Here is a 21,883-nt window from a genome sequence, read left to right on the forward strand (position 1 = left end):
GTGTGGATTGAGGATGGTTGGGGAGGCTGATGCTTCAATCTGACAGTGGAGTGAATGGTGCTCATCCTGCAAGCTGTTTTATTCAGTGTGCTGCTTGTCCAGAAGATAGCACAAAGAATAAATGGACTGCAGGGTGCAGAGATCACACAATGATAAAATAGCTGGGTTGCCAATGTGTGAAATGGTTAAGTGTGGCAGATTCTAATCTAGAGAATCAGATTTGATTCCCCACTTTTTCACATGAAATTTGCTGCGTGACCTTGGACTAGTCACAGTTCTCTCAGAACTTTCTCAGCCCCACCTACCTCACAAGATGCCTATTGTGGGGGGAGGCGGGAAGGAAGATTACTTTAAGCCACTTATGGTAGACTCCTTATGGTAGAGAATAGTGGGGTATAAAAACCAAAGCCTTTTCTTTGTATTATTATTGACCCACATTGCAGAAGAATGGGTCAGCTGCAAACAAATGTGTACCAACAATCCCAAAGAATTGGGAGGACACTCAGAAAAATTACAAAGGATCCACTAAACATAATTCAGCCCTGTCTGCCCTGTTCTGTTCATATGGGATTGAAGCAGGTGGCATGGTCCACTACTACTAGAAACATCTAGCCACCAGTATTTGCAATGGACAAGTGTCTTCCAGTGCAGGAAAATAATGCTGGTCAATTTCAGGAGGTCTGCCTCTACAGACACTTGGAAAGACCCAGTGGATCCTAGCAACCTTGACCCCCTTTATTTATGGTAATGGAGGAGCTGAGAAAGACATGGAGTTTGGGCTTTGCTGATGGCCACTGGCAAAAAGGAACAGGGCTGTAGCCATTATGCACATCAGGCTTCTGGCTGATGCCCTTGCCAAAAATAGTGACCGTAAGAAAAATGTGGTTGTTGCGTGTGGTGCACCAGGATTCAGTCACCTTAAGTTTATCATGGAGCCCAGTGTCCCGAGAGCTAGAAGCACCCATCCTATGGGAGCTGAGAGTCTGGGACTGCACTGTGGAGGTATTAGCTAACTGGATGGATGTGCGGATCTTTCCATGACCCCAGCCTTCATACAAGGATGAAGAGGAATATTTGCACTTCTCAAATGATTGATATTCTTAGTTCTGGAGGAACTGTCATTCGATCCTCTTTTCTGGGAAACAAACCTAATAGAGGCTGGGAAAGCCCCTATCACTGGTCACAGTGCCCTCAGTGTGCCCCAGTGCCCTCTCTGCCTCTGTGTTAGCTGGTTCAGGGTCAGTTAGGGCTTTGCAGAAGCTTTTGGCTGCACTTAATAGCTGCTTCTCCCACATGCCTGCAGCCAGGTTGTGTGGGTACCGGGCTGATGGGACATAGATGGAGATGGGTGTCCAAAAGAAGTCCTCCCTACAAATTGAGATTTTCACCAATTGTCCTGAGTGCACCATGGGGGAAAGGGGAGAATGGTATGTGGATAAGAATCCCAAAAGGTGGCCTCGGCGTCAGGGTGACTCTTAAATCAGATGTGCGCCCGTACTTGTTCATGTTCAATGTGCAAGTCGCCAGTTTGGGGTGTCTGTGTGGGGCAATGCTGGGACTTGGTCATTTTACATGGGAGTGGCTGTGCCACTGACAATGTGTGAGCATTCCTGGCCATTTCCACCCCTAAGCTGATGGACACTTGGCTCAGCCCCCATACCTCACAACTTGATTGGTTCTGGCAGCCCCATCTGTCAGGACTCCACTGCCTCCCTGCAACATCTCCCAGGAATACAGTGGTGCCATTGCTGGGCACACTGACATGGTTGCAGCCCCCGGCCTCAAAACATTTTTGTCTGCCAGTCACTATATAATCACATGTTACAGGGAGTGGACTAATGGCACCATAGTTATGTCATGGCTGGCCACCAAGGTGCCGATGCACCTCACGATTGCTCTGCTCATCTAGCCTCACCTATTAAAATTTGGCCTTGAAAATTAAAATTAGATACTACTAATCAACTATGTAAGTCTTTCGTTGTTTAGTCTAAAGCAGGGGTCTGCAACCTGCGGCTCTCCAGATGTTCATGGACTACAATTCCCAACAGACCCTGTCAGCATGGCCAATTGGTCTAAAACAATTAAAGCAGGCTGCCTCTGTTTACTGCACATACAAAAATACCTTTTTAGTGGCTTCAAGTTCTGCAACATAATGCTGAAGAATACATCCAATAGTACGCGCAATTTCATGTTGGAGACAGGGCATATTCAGCTTCTGAAACCTAAACAGAAGATCATATTTAGACACAGAACATGCTCCTATAAGTTGGAAGCATGAAAAACTGCCATTGGCTTTAAAAGAAATGGGTCTGCCACAACATCTGATGCTCAACACATACTCTAGACAAGAGGTTAGTGTTAGGACAGAATATGAAAAATGAGAATGGTTTCCAATTGGCAAAAGTGTCTGGCAAAGATGCATTTTATCTCCCCATCTGTTCAATCTATACGCAGAACATCTTGTAAAGAAAGTTGTATTAGATTTCAATGGAGGTGGGGTGAATATTGGGGAAAGGAACATTAACAATTGGAAATACGCAGGTGACACCACATTACTGGCAGAAAACAGCAAGGACTTGAAATGACTAATGATAAAGCTTAAAACAGAAAGTGCCAAATCAGCACTACAACTGAACATCAAGATGACAAAAGTCATAAAAACTAGAGAATTACTAAGCTTTATGGTAGACAGCAAGGAAATTGAAACTGTTGAAGATTTTCTGTTCCTTGACTCAATCATCAACCAAAAGGGAAACAGTAACCAAGAAATCAGAAGGAGATTGTGACTGGCAATGGTAACCATGAAAAGGCTACAAAAGATCTTTAAAAGGAAGGATGTATCTTTGTTGACAAAATCATGATAATTCATATTACAACATTCCCCATTACTATGTATGTGCGTGAAAGCTAGAGAATGAAGAAAGGGGATAGGAAGAAAGTTAATTCCTTTGAAATGTGGCATTGAAGAAGAGTTTTATGGGTGCCATGGACCGCCAAAACAACAAATCAGTTGGCTTTAGATTAAATCAAGTCTAAGCTCTCCCTATAAGCCAAAAGGACTAAATTGACGCTATTGCACTTTGGTCACATTATGAGAAGACGAGTGACTGAAAAAAGACAATTATGCTAGAAAAAAACTGAAAGCAGCAGAACGGACCCAACATGAGATGGGTTGACTAAATAAAGGAAGCCACAGTTTTCAGATTGCAAGATCTAAGTAAGGCAGCTAATGGTTCATATTGGGAGTCATTAATTCATTAATTTGGAAGTCATTAATTCAAAGGGTTGTCACAAGCAACTTGATGGCATTTAACTTATACAAACAAGTTGGGAAAGTTAAGCTCCAAACTGAAACTAATGTTTTGTATTTTGAAAAAGTGATAATTATGATTAACTACTAGTTGTAAAGCCCATTTTATGAGCAAAAAATGGGCTCCAAACAACTTTGGGTAGATTAAAGACGCCCACTGAGGGGGGCAACACACACAAAACAAAGGGTTTTTTAAATATGTGTAAATTTAAAACACTGCCCAGTTTAAACCAGCCACTTTAAACCTATTTGACCTACCTTTGAAGCAGTTGGACAGCATGTTGTGAAGACAAGATTCTTCCAAAACAAGTTCTCATAAATGATTGTATCTGAACCTAAAGCAAAAAGTATCCATTTTATAGTGATAACTCACATCTTTGATAATAAATTATGGATCAATTTATTAGAGTACTGTAAGAATTTTATAATTTAGATTTTATCACTCCCTATATTAGTGGAATCAGTGTCTTACTTGGCAAGAATATGCTAATGGGAAAAGGAGGAGACACAAGGGTGCTCTATCCAGGGAAGAATGCAGAAAAGGAAATACTTCTTTACCAAAATATGTGCCTTCTTTCTCTGCTCCCATATGAATGTGGTCAGGCTGTATGGAAGCATTAGTAGCAAGACCAGCATGAAGCCATCCTTTAGTAGGCTGGGGTGTGTGTGTCAAGAATACAGGAAAACAAATATGGATGCCAACCTCCAGGTGGTACCTGGCAATCTGCAGGAATTACTAGTGATTTCCAGAAAACAGATATTCGTTCCTCTGGAGGGCAGACTCAGTGCAAAGACCCCACCTTTCCAGAGACTCTGCCCAAGCCAAAGGACCAGAGAAGCTTCTCCGAAAGAGCCACACGGGATGCAATAGAGAGCTGGGCTTAGTAGCCAGGTGGGGGCATGAGCACCTAAGAGTTTGGAAAAGGTTGACACTTCCTCTTCCTAAGCTCCCCCATTGGGGAAGAGGCAACCAGGCACATTTTGTGATGAGGGGTATTGAATATTTTTGCAAAATGAACATTTTAGTGTTATGTCTGTTCCGCAAAATGGACGTTTTATAGTTATGTCTGAAAATGTCAATTATCTTTAAATTACTATAGTAGCAAATTTCCAAGACATGACTCCAAATTGGAATAATTATGTTACTTACCTCTAAACCTTCAATTTTTGACATGAAATCAGCAAAATCTAAATCAAATTCGGTTTTCCTTGGATCTAGAATATCGTATTTTTTCTTTTGAACACTTTGATAAATATTTTTGAACTTAATTGCCATAATATCAATTCCTTCAATGGTAGACATACTCAGTGCAGAAAAAGTTTGAACTATGGTTATCATTTCAGTAATCTGGAATTTGAAAAAAAAATTAGAAGTCACAAAAATCACTCAATTTCATAAAAAAGTTGTACTGATTCAGCTAATAATTGCTAAATTTGGTGCAAGGCTAATTTCACAAATATAGACAGCTAAACTGATTGGCAGTTATCCTGGGAGTACTTTTTGTAGAATTCTGTAGCAGCTGATTTACCTTGAAATTTTAATCCCAAACTCAAATTTCCAAAACAGAAACCTACCTTTAGGAGCCTTGTATGCAATGCGCTATGGCTTAACTGTCACTGAGGTGGTAAATTTGTAGCTGTACTACAGCCATGTGTCATGTGTACAACTAGCATGTCTGGGAGGCAATGCTGCAGCCCTTTCCCATTACGTCAAGATTGGATATTTCTGGGATTTCAGTTGTATTCAGGGGTGGAACAGCAGCGTAGCTGGGGAACATGGAGCATGGGGAAGACTCCCAATTTTCTGCCCCCCATAGGCCCCTGTGCTTTCCCGCACGATGCCCCCCACCCCCCGCCCCACTTACCTTAGCTGATGGAGGATGCTCCAAGTCCCGTTCCATGGCTGGCTGCTCTGTGCCATGGTTGGCCCCTCTGGCTTGGCTCACCTCTCAAGTACCGGAAAAGGGTATATTGCCATGGCAAAGCAATGTGACAAATACCAGATGGTTCACTTGGAAGCGGCCCAGCACCAGCCTTAGGGTTGCACACCTCCCCGTGCACTGTGCAAAAGAGGGCTTCCCAATGTCCCAAAGTCCCCAAAAGAGTCAGCCATCCACCTTCCCACCATTACAGATCACAACCTATTGTACACCAGCAGGTTGTGGCCCAAACTCAGTTACAGATGCTGCAGTCTCCAGCGCTGGCGTTGAGCTCAGAGATCCTGTCGCCTGCTCAAGGAAGCTTGCGGGGACTGTTCTCCATGCTGCAGTTGGCCCCTCTAGCTCGACCTGCCCCTCGTGCAGTAGCAGAGCTGGCTGACAGGCCAAGGGGTCTGCCTGGGTGGTGCCTGGCTGCTCTGTGGGCCGAGCCAGAGGGGGTGGCCGTGTAGCAGAGCAGCCAGGAGGCCCATCGACTAGCTCGACTGCTGCCCAAGGAGCCAGAGGGGACGGCTGCGGTGTGGAGCAGCCAGGAGGCCCATCGGCCAGTTCAGCCACTACCCAAGGGGCAGGATGAGCCAGATGGGATGGCCGCAGCATGGAGCAGCCAGGCACCTGGGCAGGCCTCCTGGCTGCTCTGCAGTTTGCCCCTCTGGCTCTGCCCCCCCCTCGGGCAGCAGCCAAGCCAGTCGATGGGCCAAGGGCCACCTGGGCAGTGTGCGTACATTGTGCCTAGGGCAACCTTGTCCCAGCCAGACAAGAAGTGTGTGTGTGGGATTTTCCGCCCCCTATGTGACTCAATGGGGGCTGCCCAGGGTGGTTATCCCCAGATGTCCCTGTGTCAGCTTTGCCACTGGGGTGGAGGCTCAATCATGTATGGTGGTTTAAAGTATAGCTCAGATTTAACTTCATCAGTGTGAGCCAGACCCGCATTGCAATAGTGAGATTACAGTACAAAGAGATTGTAGTGTTTAACCTCTGGGTCATAGTCACTGGTAGTAGCAAATCATTCATTATGAAAGAAAAAACATCGTTTTTTCTGATCACTAAAATAAAAAGTTTGACAACCAACAGCTTTATTAACATTATTTGAACATAAGTGAACAGGATGGAATAGAAAATGCATTGTGTTTATTCTTAAATAGTTATTAGAGCCACTTACTTTTTCTAGTCTTTTACAAAAAGCTTCAAATTTGCCAAAAATATACATCTCTGATACTTCAAATATTTTCTCTCCGGAAGTCTCCAAAATTTGTTTTCTTGTTTTGTGAAAACTTTTCTGATACTCGTCAAACAGAAAAATGCAGTCCTAAAATGTTAAGAATAAATATCAGAACCAGTTGGGTAGTATGGGAAAGAGAAAAGGCAGCTATCATGAAGTTTTAAGTTGTGCTTCACGCTTTCTGTATAAAAAAAAGATATACATTCTATTATATTATAATTAATGTAAAAAACCCTACTGTTTACTACTCCCTTTACTATCCTGTAGCTTCTCCAATTATTACTTATTTTAGAGTTTGTGTACTCAGAATTATTATTTCACGTTGTTTAATGTCTGTCAAAAGTCAAAACAGTTTTTATTATATTATTATTATTCACATGTGCAAGTAATAAAAATCCAGAAGAGAAAACTTACTTAGCTTATATGACAAGTTCCCTCCCTTTCTGCCTACATTGCTGAACATTTCTTACTAATTAAGAGGACATGCTGACAAGATGCTTGCTGTTTTGTAACAATTCAAAATTAATTTATTTTAATTTCCCATTGTAAAAAATGAACCCACAAAGAGTGTGTTGATGCAATTCTCTTGAGACCTAATTAGGCAGCAAACTCTACTATGAAGGACCAGAGTTTTTCAAATATATAACAGGACAAGTAAATTATGGTATTAATACATATTTTGCTAATAGATATAATGAGAATTCACCAGCATGATTTATTTAATATGAAAACTAGAGTCTTATTTTATAGCAGTAATGTATTGGAGAAGGCCACTTATCACCATTGTGCCGCATACAAACCTGAATTTTCTTAATTACTGTTGGGGTATCCTGTTCCCATACACGACTAAAGCCTCCATCAGTAATGTATGCTTTACATGCTGTTACCATCTGATTTGTAACCTAACACATACAAATAAAAGACAAAGAATCCAGCTCACTGTGTTAAATTGGAGAGAAAGATACACTTGAAATTGGTCTATTATAGAAAATTGTGTTGGCTAACAAGTGACTTTAGGGTCAAATTGCAACTATCCATGAATGTATATGGGAATATCACTGCTTCACTTCTAGATCTTTAAACATGGTTTTCACAAAAATTTCTTTGCCAGTTAGTTTTACTAAACCTCAACATATTTCCACAAGCCCTGATGCTAATCCATGCAGTGCTAATACCCATGCTTGTCATGATCGGTTCTACCTCTGTATCAGACAGTGAAGACAAAAGCAGCCTACCATACATCCCTGTTAATCCCCCCACTGACAGCAAAGGAATGTTTCAGGAGTGGAGGTGTGAGAGCAGCTGTTCATCAGAAGAGGATGAACCACCTGTTGATCCAGAGTCCTCTGCAGGGCCCTCGAAGGTAGGACTTTCTCAGAGTCCACCCTCAGCACCCCAAGCAAACAGACCTCCCACCCCTTTAGAGCAGTGTCGCCAATGGTTACTCCTTGAATTAGCTGAGCATAGACGATCAGCTCAACTGGCTGTTCATCATTTGTAAGTTACTAGCAGGACCAGCTCCCTGAAGCAACATTCCTCCGGCATTTCCTCCCTCACGCTGATAAGACACAGCTCACAGCTGGTGCATTTTTGCAGAAGGCAATTCGTCACCTTGACGGCTACTCAGCTTTAGTCCTGCGGATTGCTCAGAAAAGCCTGCTTTCCAGTAACGAGCCTTAGACTTTGACCCCTGGACCTGCTTTTTGAATTTGTGTTTTGGATTGTGATGACCTGGTGAACTGGTGAGCTTGCTTACTGGTTCTCAGAATGAATTCTAACCAGTGCCTTGTCAGGTGCCTTAAGAGACATTTCTGACTTGTGTTTAACCTGTAGTAAATATATATCAGCTGCACCCTGTCTTCTGTCCGTCCTTGACAGTCAGCCCATGACAGTACCAAAGCACAACAGTCAGCACACATCATAAGCACACATCCAAGCAAGTAAACCTTTACTTCACAAATAAGTTTACTGTATTTATTTTATTTTATTTATTTATTGTTTACATTTTTATACCGCCCCATCCCCTAGGGGCTCTGGGCGGTGTACAACGACTTAAAATACAATAAATAAGTTATTAAAATCTTTAAAACAGCGGTAACACTATACTAATAATATAATAATAGGAAGGCGTCCGACCAACCCCATTTTTCATTAAAATTCTCCCAGGGAGGTGGGGAGGAAGAGGGAGGGAGGCCGAGCCTACAGTCAGATGGTAGCCTAGATGGTAAACTGGCTGGGGCACCGTTTCAGCGGCTGGTCCCTCCGAAGGCCTGGGCGGAACAAGCTTTCCGTTTTACAGGCCCTGCGGAGACTCACCAGGAGTCCCGCCAGGGCCAGACGCTACCCGGAGGAGGTGAACTTCCACCAGGCGGGGGCCAGGGCTGTAAAGGCCCTATGGCCAGCGTGGGAAACCAACCCGCATCGATGAGGGGCCAGGGACCACTAACAGATTAGCCTCCGTTGGCCGAAGAAGAGGCCCCGTTGCAGGGAGTTTGTCACCCAGGGGTGATGCGGTCTCGAAGATCTGAGGGCCCCAGGCGGCGTAAAGGCCTTAAAAGGTCAGCACCAGCACCTTGAAAATGGAATCCGGAACTCCACGGGGAGCCAGTGCAGCTGGCGCAATACAGGTTGAATGTGATCATAGATAGGGGCTGCCTGTAAGCAACAGCGCCCGCTGCGTGCTGGACCAGCTTCAGTCTCCGGATCCAGGCGCATAAGGAAGACCGGCGTAGAGCGGAGATTACAATAGTCTAATCTGGAGGTGACCATTCGCATGGATCCTGAGTGGGCCCCAGAGTCGGCTTGGGAGAGGAAGAGCCAGCCTCCGGGCCTGGTGAAGAGTGGAAAAAGAGAGCAGCCCGGGTTGTATGGAGGCCACCTGGGTCTCCATTGAGAGAGACAAATCCAGGTGGACCCCCCAGCGGGCTTGCGCACGCGAGGAGGGTCGGCGCCAATGTGACCCCCCTCCCACACCGGTGGCTGGAGAATCCTGTCCTCCCCCCCCGCGGCCAAGCCAGAGGATCTCCGTCTTGATGGATTCAGTTTTAACCTGCTCTGCGCGGCAACCAACCAGCAACAGCCTCCAAACCACAGTGCTGGAGAGCACGCAGGGGCGGCGGCTGCTCCCCCCCTCCATCCAACCCAGAATGAGCTGCGTGTCATCAAGCGTACTGGTGACAAGTCAGCCCAGAAACTCCGTACCAGTCGAGCAAGGGGTGCGCGCCATAGATATTAAATGCCCAGCGGGGATAATAGGGCCCCCTGGGGTACAAATTTTGCGCAGTCAGGCACTTCGGGAGAGGCCTGATCCCCATACCTCACTTGCTGACTTCGACCCGGAGGGCAGAGCGCAATCCATTGAAGGACAGTGCCTCGCGCGCGGGCCCGGCCAGAAGCGGTGGAGTCAAAAGGTCGCCAATGATACGACCACATCAAGCGGCTCGCGGTAAAGATCTAGCAATACCAGCAGCGCCCGATCCGCCAGGTCGGTCGAGCTGAATCTGAGGAGCTTATATCTGTGGCGGCGGCGAGAACAGTCTCCGTCCCATGCCCAGCACGGGCTTGGACTGGAAGGGGTTGAAGAGCGATGTGTCATCCAGGAAACCTTGAAGCTGCTCCAACACCACTCTCTCAATTACCTTCCCCAGAAGCGAAAGATTGAAGCGGAAGCAGGCATTTGGCCAAATCCCCTGGGATCTAGCGGTGGTCTTTTTAAGAGTGCCAGGCGGACCACTGCCTCCTTCCAACCCATCGGAAAGACTCCTTGCTCGAGGAGCCATTGATGATACTCAACAGATGGGAGTGAAGTGGCGCTCCACCCTGCAAGATTTTACAAGCCAGGATGGGCACTGTGGATCCGAAGGACGAGTAGTAGGTCTAACAGCAGCTATAGGTCACCAATAGGCAAGCGGCTTCCCGAGAGCAAGGAAAACTGGAGCCAAACAAAGGGCCTGAAAGACAGACAAGGGAGCCTCCAGTTCACTAATTGTACATCCAACGATGGGGGAAAGGTCGGCCGGGCCTTACGCGACCTTATCACGAAAAAAGCTCATAGAAAGCCTCACAGCTAATACTCGGAGAAATTGTGGATTTGAGGACCTCCTGGTGGGGATAGGGAGGTCAAAGAACCGAATTATCACGAAATAATTGTGCCAGGCGGGAGCTAGCGGATCGCTTGAGGAAGAGGAAGAAGAAGGCTCTCTTCGCCTCTTTAAATTACGCCACCCTCATAGGCTTTCATAAGCGATCCTATAAGATGTTACGCGTGACCTCGTCACGAGATTTCCTCCACACTCGCTCTAGACGTCTAAGCACCCGTTTCATATGGCGCAACTCCTCAGTATACCAGGGAGCGCGCCGAGAACGGGGGCGTAGAGGACGCCGGGGAGCAACAACATTGATGGCATCGGAGAGCCGGGAGTTCCAGTCCCCCACCTGCTCATCGAGTGTGCCGGCGGGTGCAGGGTCCCGCAGAGCATTCAGGAAACCAAGTGGATCCATGAGTCTCCGCGGGCGGGCATAAATCGGCCCGTCGCCTGTATGCATTTGGTCTCCTATGAGAGTGGTCTGCTGGGATGTTTATGCAAATCAATAATAATTCAAGATGTCTAATATGCTGCCCCTTCCAGTGAGCTCTTGGGGAATTTTACTAATAATGAAATCATATTGAAAATTTTTTGAAATCTCTTGAGTGGTATTGGATCGTATTCCAGAGGGTTTTCAGATCTTTAAAAGGAGAGGTGGAGCAAGAAGGAAAACAGTAGGAAGAGGATACCTGAAAAATGTTTTGTATGAATAGAATCAATTCCTTTGTATCTTATCCAAAGCAAATAAATACAATAATTGTAGTGGCAGTTTTAATGTGCATACACTTCCCTAAGAATAGACTGTGGATGAATCTGCACCCATCTCACCCACATGATTTTTTTGTCACCCATCTTTCATAAGCAAATACTTATTATTAAGGGACTTACCTTTACAAACAGTGATGTCATTCTTTCAGAAGTATTGTAATATCGTGAGACGCTGTGTATCATTCGTATAGCATTAATCAAGTTTTGTATTCCATGGGCCATGGAAACCTTAAATAAACATTTTGTAAGATTAGATGAGTTGATGAGTGATAATTGAAATGAAGTGTAGCTGTGGAGAAATGTGTTTTATTTTGGAGGTTTGGACAGTACAAAACCTTCATCTTGAGCTTTAAAAAGTTTTTCTTTCTCTTAGCAGAGAACAGGGGTAGGGGAAGTGATTGATCTCCAGTCTTGCCAAGACAGCCTTTAGAAATGGTAATTGCTACCTGGCTGGGCCAGTCATAACTTTAACTAGAAGATAACACCTAGCAGGGAATAGAGATTAAGGTGAAAGTGAAAGACTTAAGGTACTAGAACCCAAGATAGTCTGATCCATCAGATCTCAGAAGCTAAGCAGGGTCAATCCTGGCAAGTATTTAGATGGGAGACCTCCAAGGATCTGATGCATGTTGTGATGTGGAGACAGGCAATGGCAAACTACCTCTGAAAGTCTCTTGCCTTGAAAATCCCACCACAGGCCACCACAAGATGTGACTTGACAGCAAAAAAAGTGTTAGAAAGTAAGTGCCTAGGAACTTAATGAAAAGCTCCTTTGACCTTCAGAAGGTGGCCAAGGATAGATAATAAAACTCCTTGGCACAGGGCAGATGTCCTTTTTTTTTGCTGGCTTCACCCAGGCAGACAGAGTTATCTCTTAAGCTTCCACTGGGGGACTTCAGGACTAAACAAAGACACCAAAGTAATACAGAGATTGGTGGCCATCTGTCAGGGGTGCTTTGATTGTATATTCCTGCATGGCATGGGGTTGGACTTGATGGCCCTTGTGGTCTCTTCCAGTCAGTGGCATAGTGCCAACAGGGCGGGGGCTGCGCGATGCCCCGGGCACATGCCACAGTGGAGATGTGGCTGGGGTATTCCGGAGCAGGGGGCACTCCAGCAGGGGTGCAGGGTGCACGCGTGCCCCGGGTGCGGTTTCCCCATGCTGGCAGGGGCTGATGGGAATTGTAGTCCATAACATCTGGAGTGCCAAAGGTTCACCACCACGGGAACAAAGCTTGCAGTTTAGTGGGGCTGTTCAGCCACTGTGTCTATCACTGACACTTGCAGCCAAGTAATTATTTCTAGAATCACAGCCTCAGTGACCAGAATGAGAATAACCAGAGGTACATACAGTTGGAATGCAAGACTTACTATCAGACCTAGTTCCTACCCACTTTTCTTTTAACCAAACACTTGCTGCTGATTGCTGGTTTTATTGCAGTTTTTAGGACTGAATGTTAATTGCCTATTGATACTGGTAAACTTTCATGAGCACTTGATTACTTCAGAGTTAAAATACCAAGTTATATGTATCATTAAACTCCATGGTTCTTATTGATTTGGGATCATTATCCCCTTGAATGGTGGGAAATCCATGGCAACCATCTTTATGTAGAAAACTTCCTTTGACAGACAGAATACTGAATACTGATGTTGTTGTGCCTCTGCAATAATCGTTTTATTTTCAAACATACATGAGGTATTGTGATAGCACATAAATATGCACTCAAGCAAGCAATGGTAGTTACAGGGTAACAGGGTTACCAATCAACAGTTTAGGCACTTGGAAATTGTTTATATTTTAACCTCTCCCCACTATTAACAGAAACCAGCTCTTCTAAATGATTTCTTTTCCCCCCATTCTTGCACCAATTCATGGAACTGTAATTTCCTTCACCATTCCAAGGTCTCTAGTGAAACAGGAAAAGTCGGGGGGGGGGTGTGTGTGTGTGGTAATTTCACCACCATTTTAAAATAATATGGCTACATTCATATGCCATGACAAGGTGCAATTAAACTTAGGCAAAGGGCTCTCAGTTTGCCAGGTCTGTGTGGTCCTCTCACATCTTCCCTTGCAGATATGGCATGATTAAAGTTCCAGGAAACTTTGAAGCAAATCTCTCCCGACATCCAAAAACCTGGAAAACTGCATTCTGCCTCACATAAACCCAGTTTCTAAACTCAGATAAGACTGAGGTTTAGAATCCCAGTGTATAGAGGAACAAACAAGAAACCGTTTGCTCGGGTACATCCATTCAGATATCAGAGAAAACTGGAAATTGTTCAAAGACTAACTACATTCCATGCACAAGTAGAGGAAGCAAAGAAACAAGCAAAGGGGAGTGTAAGATTCAATAAACATACTGGATTTAGGTCCTGCAAGCTGAATCTCAATTTAATTAAACTTTGTCATGATTTTTGAATGCATCATATGTATGCACATGAACACTAATGAACAGACTAATACTATTTTTAAAAAAATTGATGAAAACATCATTGAAATTAACAAGGCTTTATCCAGAACTTGACAGTTTCATGGGAGATCAGAGAGGGGAAATTGTAAAATAAATTATGGGCAGGTAATGTAGAAAAGAAGGTTATACATAGTCAGGTTATTACCATCCATGTCATGATAGACTTTTATTCAACTTGTGGCCCAGCATCTGTGGCCCTGAATGTGAATTCCAAATGTAGGGGAGTGAAGGCATGTCTCTGCCCATACTAATGACTGGATAGGGGTTGTCAGTCCCCTGTGCAAGCACCAGATCAGTTAGTTGGCTATCACCTTCCCCAGTTGTCTACACTTTACCACCTGCAAACTGGGTACTCATTTTACTGTCCTCAGAAGGATGGAAGGCTGGCTACCTGAAACCGACTTCGGGTGGAATGGAACTCAGGTCATGAGGAGAGCTTTGACTGTAGTGCAGCAGCTTAGCACTCTGCACCATGGGGCACATAATTTATTAATAATGACAACAAGCATAAACAAGTATGGCAAGATCTTCAAGTGAAATGTTAAAACACTTGCAAATGTAGCTATGATTCTGTCCTCTGATTAGGCCACCTGTTTTGGCCCAGTACCATTTTGCAATTAAATTACTTCTCAGCATAACTTGGAAGAAGGAGGTTTTTTTCTTACTAGCACATACCCATTGGCTTCTTTTGAGCTTTGCTTTAATAAGAGTCAGACCACGTCAAAGCCTAAAATGGGGCATGTTTTTCTACTTTGCCTATTAATATGATTCAAAGCACCATATTAATATTATTATACAATTTTCTCCTACCTTAGAGGATTCATTCTACCCGTCATCACTGCCAAATGCACTTCTAAGTCATACTATTATATTTTTAATATACAACTAGCCTTTAAAATCTTATCTTTGGGATTTACTGAGAAACCAGGTTGGGATTATGTAAAAAATACAGTCTCAATTTTAGGCTCTAATGACTTCACCATACATTCTGCAGAGATTTCTGTTTTGTGCTATGATATAAATGGAAATCCTTTGAGAATTTTGAAAAATTGTACTTACTAAATCATAGTTATAGAGAGGCTGGCAAACTTTTTCAAGTGTGTATAAATATCTCACATTGTCTTTTGATTCATTTGCTGTGTCTGTTATCCTAGCATCCAATTCTCTCCATAGCTAAGGTAGAAAATTAAAGACCATACTGGTGATAACATAATTAAAATCTGTAGAATGCTCAGAACAGAAATGAAATTCTACTTAAACTGTACAGTAATCTCATCTTCTCTTATAAATAATTTTCTATAAACCATTAATTCACAAGGAAGCAATGTATAAATCTTAGGGGCATGCAAAACTTGTGGGGAAAATAGAAGGAATTTGGGATTTTAGGAAGCTTATTCTCCCTGCTGACAGTGGCTGTTGAGTTTCAAGCAGGTGATTTTCAACAGCCCTGGAGACCTGCAAAACTGCTGAAGTGGGAGGTAGGTGAGGGTGGGCCAGGCAGAAATATGGCAAAGAGCCTAGCTGTCGTCACTCATATGCCGAGGCGGAGGAGGGCTGCGCCCCACCTCCTCCTCCTTAAAGGGCCAGACAGGATAGTCAATCTAGGTCCTGGCAGGACCCAACAGATGGTCTGGGAGCCAATGGGTACTGCAGACAGGCCCTGGCTCAAAAAGGATGGGTTCAAATGGTGATAAAGGGAATGGGGAAGAGGGGGAGGAGGAAGAGAGGGTGGAGAGAGAGGGTGTGACAATGAGAGATGGAAACAGAGGGAGAGAAGAAGGGGAGAGGGAGAGCAGCAAGGCAGAAGGGCCATAGCTAGACAAGGGTCCCCAAGCTTTAACCCAAGCAGAAGGAGCCCCAACTGAGGCCCACTCACTAAAGGACCAAGCCAGGCTACAACCAAAGGCTGTGTACATCCCAAAGACTGGACTGTTTGACAGGCTAAGACCACTTGGGAAGGGTAGGAAGGACACCAGACTGGCCTGGTGACAGGCCAATCCAAGGGGCACTCCACAAAGGAGTGCCCCTGTTTTTCATCAGGAGAAGAACTGATTGTATCTACACTACTCTATGGCCTTAGGCAAATCCATTTATCTCAGCCCCAGTTTTACTTCTGTAGAATGAGAAGAGTTGGTTTTTATACTCTGTTTTTTTCTACCTTTAAGTGGTCTTAAAGCAGCTTACAGTCACCTTGTATTCCCCTCCCCATAACAGACACCTTGTGAAGTAGGTGGAGATGAAAGAATATTGAGATAACTATATTTGCCCCAGACCATGCAGCAGACTTCAAGTGGAGGAGTTGGAATCAAGCCTAATTCTCCAAATTAGAGTCAACTGCTGTTAACAGCTACAGTCTTGAGATGCTCAAAAGAAAGGCAAGCATATAAATATTTTAAATTAAAAAATATACATGGACACATTTTGAATCAATGAAATATTTAAAAGTATTTATTAGTCTTACCTTTATTATTTTGGAGCGTGAAACATTTAGAGTATTTATGACACTCTTGCAATTTGGTCCTTTGATCTGTTCAATTATAAAATTAAATTTAGCGGACATACGCTTCCAGTGCTCTAGTTCAGTCAGAGGTCCTGAGTCATCAGCTTCTTTTCTTATTTGCTCACTCTCAATCAAAACCTATAGAATAATTTGTAGGTGTGTCATTACAGCTTTTCACTGTTCACATCTCTATCTGCCTCTCCTGCACCCCCAACTATTGACTTCCCCTCTCTTTGTCCCCTCACTTCCATCTCCTACTTTGCTCCTGTTCTCCACTCTTGCCTGGCTAACCTTACCTGTCTTTCCTAACCCATCTTTATACCTTCATCTTTCTTCCAGGTTCCCCTGTCTTTCTGTTCCTCTTTCCATTTCTCCCCCTCTTTCCTGGCCAATCTTCCTTGCCACTCAAATTCTAGAAAAGAATTCTTTCATTTTTCCTTTCCTTGGGGACATAGGACACACATTCATAAGTGGGTTCCATTAGGACTAGCTGTGGGTAAATACTCCAAACAGTGTGATCCCTTCCACTAGGAACTACTTAACTGCCTTCTCACTGCATTTCATGTTTACTTGCAATAAATTTGCTTCTTCTTGTTTCTATCTGTCATAGTCAATAAATATTGATTTATTCAAATTAGAAGCCTCTTTCTTTTTTTTGAAAAAAGTCACACCAAATACATGCCTTTGTATACACAGGCTTAGATCACAAACTGGGGTCAGAAAAGTGCACATGAAGGGATGCGTCCGCATGTAAAGCCCTTTCCCACCTCCTCTTGGGTAACATTGAACAGCTTATATGGCAGGGGTAGGGAACCTGCGGCTCTCCAGATGTTCAGGAACTACAATTCCCATCAGCCCCTACCAGCATGGCCAATTGGCCATGCTGACAGAGGCTGATGGGAATTGTAGTTCCTGAACATCTGGAGAGCCGCAGGTTCCCTACCCCTGTTATATGGCATGTATAAAGCTTCATTTTAGACAACACTTTGTGTAAGTTTACACCACCCACCCTTCCTCTCACCTCTCTATTTCTATCTGCCTTTCCTGGATCCCCAGCTAATGAACCGCTTACTTTCTCCCCTCACATCCTCCCAGCATCTTGCCAAGCCACTTCCTCTTCCTACTATGCTCCTGTTCTCACCACTCTTGCTCAGCTAACATAGTATGCACACAAAACCTACATACATAATACAACCCATGTACTGTGAATTCCTCATTCATCACAGCAGATGGACAAGAAACGTACTTGTTCAATTTGCTTATACCAGATCATAAGCACATCCTCTAACTGATGAAGGGTATCAGGATTAGCAGCTGCTGCTGTCACTTCCTCAAAAGACTGGAGTTTAGCAAAGTCAATGTAATCTATTTTTCTCAACTGTACAGTCCCTTCAATGCTCACTCTAGCACCTGAAATAAACAAGAGAGAACATTCAGAATCTGCTATTTAATACTTAGAGCATGTTTAATTTAGCAAGCTACTTCATCTACATTTCTTCCCATATTTTATGTGCTCCCTGTTGCCTTCTCTCCCAGAAACTAGGTTTGATAGAGCTATTCCTTGTACACCCTTGATGATTTTATACTCCTTTGATATTTCATGCATATAAATTATGGCCATCTTTTCTTATTTTTGATTTTCAGATCATATCAATTTCTCCTCCCTCTGCTTTCAAAATTTAAAGCAGAAGAAAATCCACAGTGGCCCCAGACTACTTGGTATCAGTTTCCTAGATATCACCCAGGTCAATTCCCCATTTGCGGAATTGTCCTAGTATCGACCTAGGTTTGACCTAGGAACTCCCTACATCTGCTGAATTCAACCCTGGTCTGTTCCAGCTCTGCCCCTTCTTACCATTAAATTTCTGATTCCACCAGGGAGGTACAGTTTTTCTGCCAACCTAGGTCAAACTCAGGTCAAAGCTGGTAAAGTGCGGAATCTTCCTCGCCGTGATTCTCCCATTCAGCCAATTACAGATAAGTGTTTGGGGTATGAGCAGAACAGGAGACTCACAGAGGGGAAAAGCACATTTTTTAAAAAAAAATACTTCTTGTGTACAAAGTGACGGCCATACATATAAACGGCGCAGATTTACACACTGCTGATAGCAACAAAGTTGCAACATTTTTCTTGCCTAGCGACATAATGGCCAATCAATTACACTCCCTCCCTCCTTTCTGGTGGCATGTTAAAAACATTTGTCATTCTGAGAGGTAGATGCAGTGGTGGGATTCAGCAGGTTTGCACCACTTCAGCAGAACTGGTTGTTAAAATGGTGCTTATAAACAACCAGTTGTTAAATTATTTGAATCCCACCACTGGATGGATGCCATTTTGAACTGTTAGCTGAGTAGAGCAGACAATGGCCAATCAGGAACGAAGAGGAGAAGAGGTGCCAAGATGATCCCACCCTTTGAGGATGGCTCCAGCATGACAACCTTGGCTGCTGTGGGGAGTGACTGTGGAATCGACCTAGGTCAGCACTTTCATGGACCAGGTCGAACCTAGGTCAATTCCGCAAGTGGGGAATTGACCCGAGTTAGCTAGAACAGTGGTCCACATGCACTACCAGACTGAAAGCTTCACATCCAGCTTATAGACTATGTGCAGCAATTATTCTTATAGCTATCTCAAAACTTGTTCGATAAAAATGGTCTCATGAAATAACTCTCAATTTTATTCTCTGAACACATGATTATTTGTGCTGATCATTGGTTCTAATGAGGGGCATATGTAGAAATATATAGGCACATGTTAATAATTTCTGTATTAGGACTCATCTTTGTAATAAGTATACAAAAGTGTAGTGTTTTCAATCAAACATATTGTATTGAGTTCTTAATTTAACAATGTTCTTACCATCCAAAAATGAAAGGTATCTGTTAAGAGTTTCAGTAAAACTCTGCTTTTCACATTCTCCCTGCTTGGTTTGATTTAAAGCACCCCAATTGCTAGTTGCAAGGATAGCTGGTAAAAATACATTTGTGATAATATTCTTGATTCCAAGGAGGAGACCTTCGCTCCCATCTAGTACTGAGAAGTACGTATCCTGAAAACCAAAAATTAGAATGCTGATTAAAAATCCAAAGCACAAAATGACTTATGCCTTTTGGGCTTTTAAAAAAATCTAAGTCTAGTTGTCATCCTTAAGCGTGATTTGCAAAGCATTATTTGTACCAGGTTTGTGGGGGAGGAGGACAGGATGACTCTGGTTTTGGGGGGGAAAGGACAGGATGACTCTAATTGGGTTCAGTGTTGTCTCTCATTCAGGTGGTTCTCAAGCAGCTTTCTGCAGCCCCACCCCTATTGGCCAGCCACATAGCTAGAGGAGAGTGAGGTCAGTGGATTTGAGGGCTGGAAGATTCAACCGAAGTCTACAGTTCATGTTTAAAAGAAAGGGCAGCAAATGTGCTGAGCATTTAAACCCCTTTGCCAGGAAAAGTCTTCTTCCACATAGAAGCCTCCTGCCAAGATCACAGAGCCACCACCTGTTCATCTGCTATTCCAACTTTTCATCAGAGGAAACAAAGTTCATTCCTACATCTGGAACTGCCTGACTTTCAAGGCAGGGGGCCTGTGCCTGCACATTAGGGTCAGATCCCCCTAAATCCCTTAATCAGGTATAGAGGCCACACCTCTGTAAAGAAAACACAACCATTAGCCAACCCAATTCTTCTCTCCCTCCAGTGAGGGTCAGGGTAATTGGCACTCAAAAGTAAAACACTTCACCAAGCATTTAAGAGAGGATAAGCAAATGAAGACTACACAGTCAGGACCCAAGAAATCCAGGAAGGCAGCATCATCATCTACTAACAGCTCTGAGAATAAGAATCAAGGATGGCCAAAAGTGCAGGACCACCAAAAGCAAGTCCATATGCAAGTGTTCCAGCAGACAGGACAGGGTTGAATATTTCAGACAGAACTGGATCCTCAGATGAGGCATCTTCTTCCAGGAATGACTCCCCAGTGAGGAAGTACTGGAAAGTGTGGACTTATGTTCCAGGACTCCCAGGATTGCCTCAAAAGGAGCATGGGTTCCTAGACAGGAAACAGACACTTATGGCAATGCTACCTGGACCACATATGATACTGACGACCTACCTGGAGTCAATTTTCCTACTAGATTTCAGAAGAGGATTCTTGGGGGTAAGTGTGTGGCTGCCACAGAGAGAAACACATCTCCCAGTGACATGCCTCTGAAAATGCTAGCCATAAATGCTTGCAAAATGTTTGAAGCTAAAACTATTAGACCATGGACGTACAGCCTGGAAAACCCACAACAGTTAGTTGACTCTCAAATAATTTGTGGAGCTGATGAGGTAAACAAAGGAGAATATAAGGATGTGAAGGAGGCAAAAGGAAGCAGGGAAAAGAAGGTGGGTGAGAATTCCAACAGTAGGATGTCAGGTTACACAGTGTACACTGGGATGATTCAATCTGCCTTCCCTACAAGAAGCTGCCACCTTTTGAACAATTTTGACACTGTACACAAAGCCTGCAGGCTGTGAGGGTTGGGAGCTGCTCTAGCAAATAATGAGGAGTCCTGCCTAAGGGCCTCAGGAAATCCCAAGTTGTCAAGAAGGGTAACTCTAGTAGAGTTTCTGGTGATTCCTTGAGCTACTCTTGGTCACTTCCTGATTTTAGCTGGAAGTGATGTACCAATGTTAGCAATGCTGCTGACGTCGCATTCATACTCCATGTCCCTGCCACCAGCCCTCTCACCGGTTGCCCTGTTTCTTGGATGCCACAAATTCACATAATTTCAAAACAGTTTGTGGAATGGAGTAGGTAGCAGCAAATTGCCGAGGAATGCCTTTCAGGGCAGGTGGTAGACCTCTTTGATGCATGCCCCCATATCCACAAAACAAATTCAGTTTAATCCATCAACTTTCATATCCTAGAGGTTCTTTAGTTAATGATGCCATCAACCCTTAAAAGCATCAAACATGCATCTTTTGATGATGTGGCTGCCTCTTAATCTATGTGGGAATGCACAGAGGGAATGCAGGGAACTCACCCAGAAATCTAAGTAATAAACAGTCCCTTTCTTCCCCACTGTTCCCCTGCATGTTGTAATTATGGATATAATTATCATCATATTAATGGTTAGGAAGGAGTATACCTCATGCATAGATTTCACATTCACGGCAATATCATTTCGAGCACGTACAAAAAACAAGCACAATCCTTTGAATTTGTCTTGTGATTCATCAATATACAGCTTCATCATTTTAGTTCCTTTTAGCACTCCTGGAATTGCTCGACCACATTCTAGAAATAAATACATTTTAAAACAACATTATTAGCTTAATACATATACATAGTGGCATTGATAAATGAAGCACCTGCTAAAGTGAATGAACTAGTCTACTGCAATCCTTTTAACAGGTTACTGTCAAGGAACAAGGGCTTTGCTATAGTAACTACCTCCATAATGTACCCACAAGCACCTGTGAAGGGCAACTCATTCCCTTCTCTCCCACAAATTCCTCTTCCCCTTCACTGAAAGTCCCTACAGACTCTTTCCTTTTCCTGCTTCCATCTGTTCTTCCCACCCACCAGCCAACCTACCTATAAGCCCATTCA

General features: G+C 43.8%; 1 protein-coding gene across 1 annotated transcript in view; it reads right to left on the reverse strand.

Annotated features, from left to right (window-relative positions):
• The window catches only part of DNAH8 (dynein axonemal heavy chain 8), a 195,288-nt gene extending 173,761 nt beyond the window's left edge, over window positions 1-21,527 (reverse strand). Inside the window, 11 exon segments of the mRNA XM_048505004.1 lie at window positions 2,123-2,222; window positions 3,569-3,645; window positions 4,461-4,658; window positions 6,410-6,556; window positions 7,270-7,371; window positions 11,443-11,550; window positions 14,856-14,969; window positions 16,258-16,434; window positions 17,543-17,706; window positions 19,157-19,346; window positions 21,420-21,527. Of these exon segments, the coding sequence (XP_048360961.1) occupies window positions 2,123-2,222; window positions 3,569-3,645; window positions 4,461-4,658; window positions 6,410-6,556; window positions 7,270-7,371; window positions 11,443-11,550; window positions 14,856-14,969; window positions 16,258-16,434; window positions 17,543-17,706; window positions 19,157-19,346; window positions 21,420-21,527 (1,485 nt within the window).
• Between the last annotated feature and the right edge of the window lie 356 nt (window positions 21,528-21,883).

The sequence above is a fragment of the Sphaerodactylus townsendi genome, linkage group LG01, assembly GCF_021028975.2.
Source record: "Sphaerodactylus townsendi isolate TG3544 linkage group LG01, MPM_Stown_v2.3, whole genome shotgun sequence".
Classification (NCBI taxonomy): domain Eukaryota; kingdom Metazoa; phylum Chordata; class Lepidosauria; order Squamata; family Sphaerodactylidae; genus Sphaerodactylus; species Sphaerodactylus townsendi.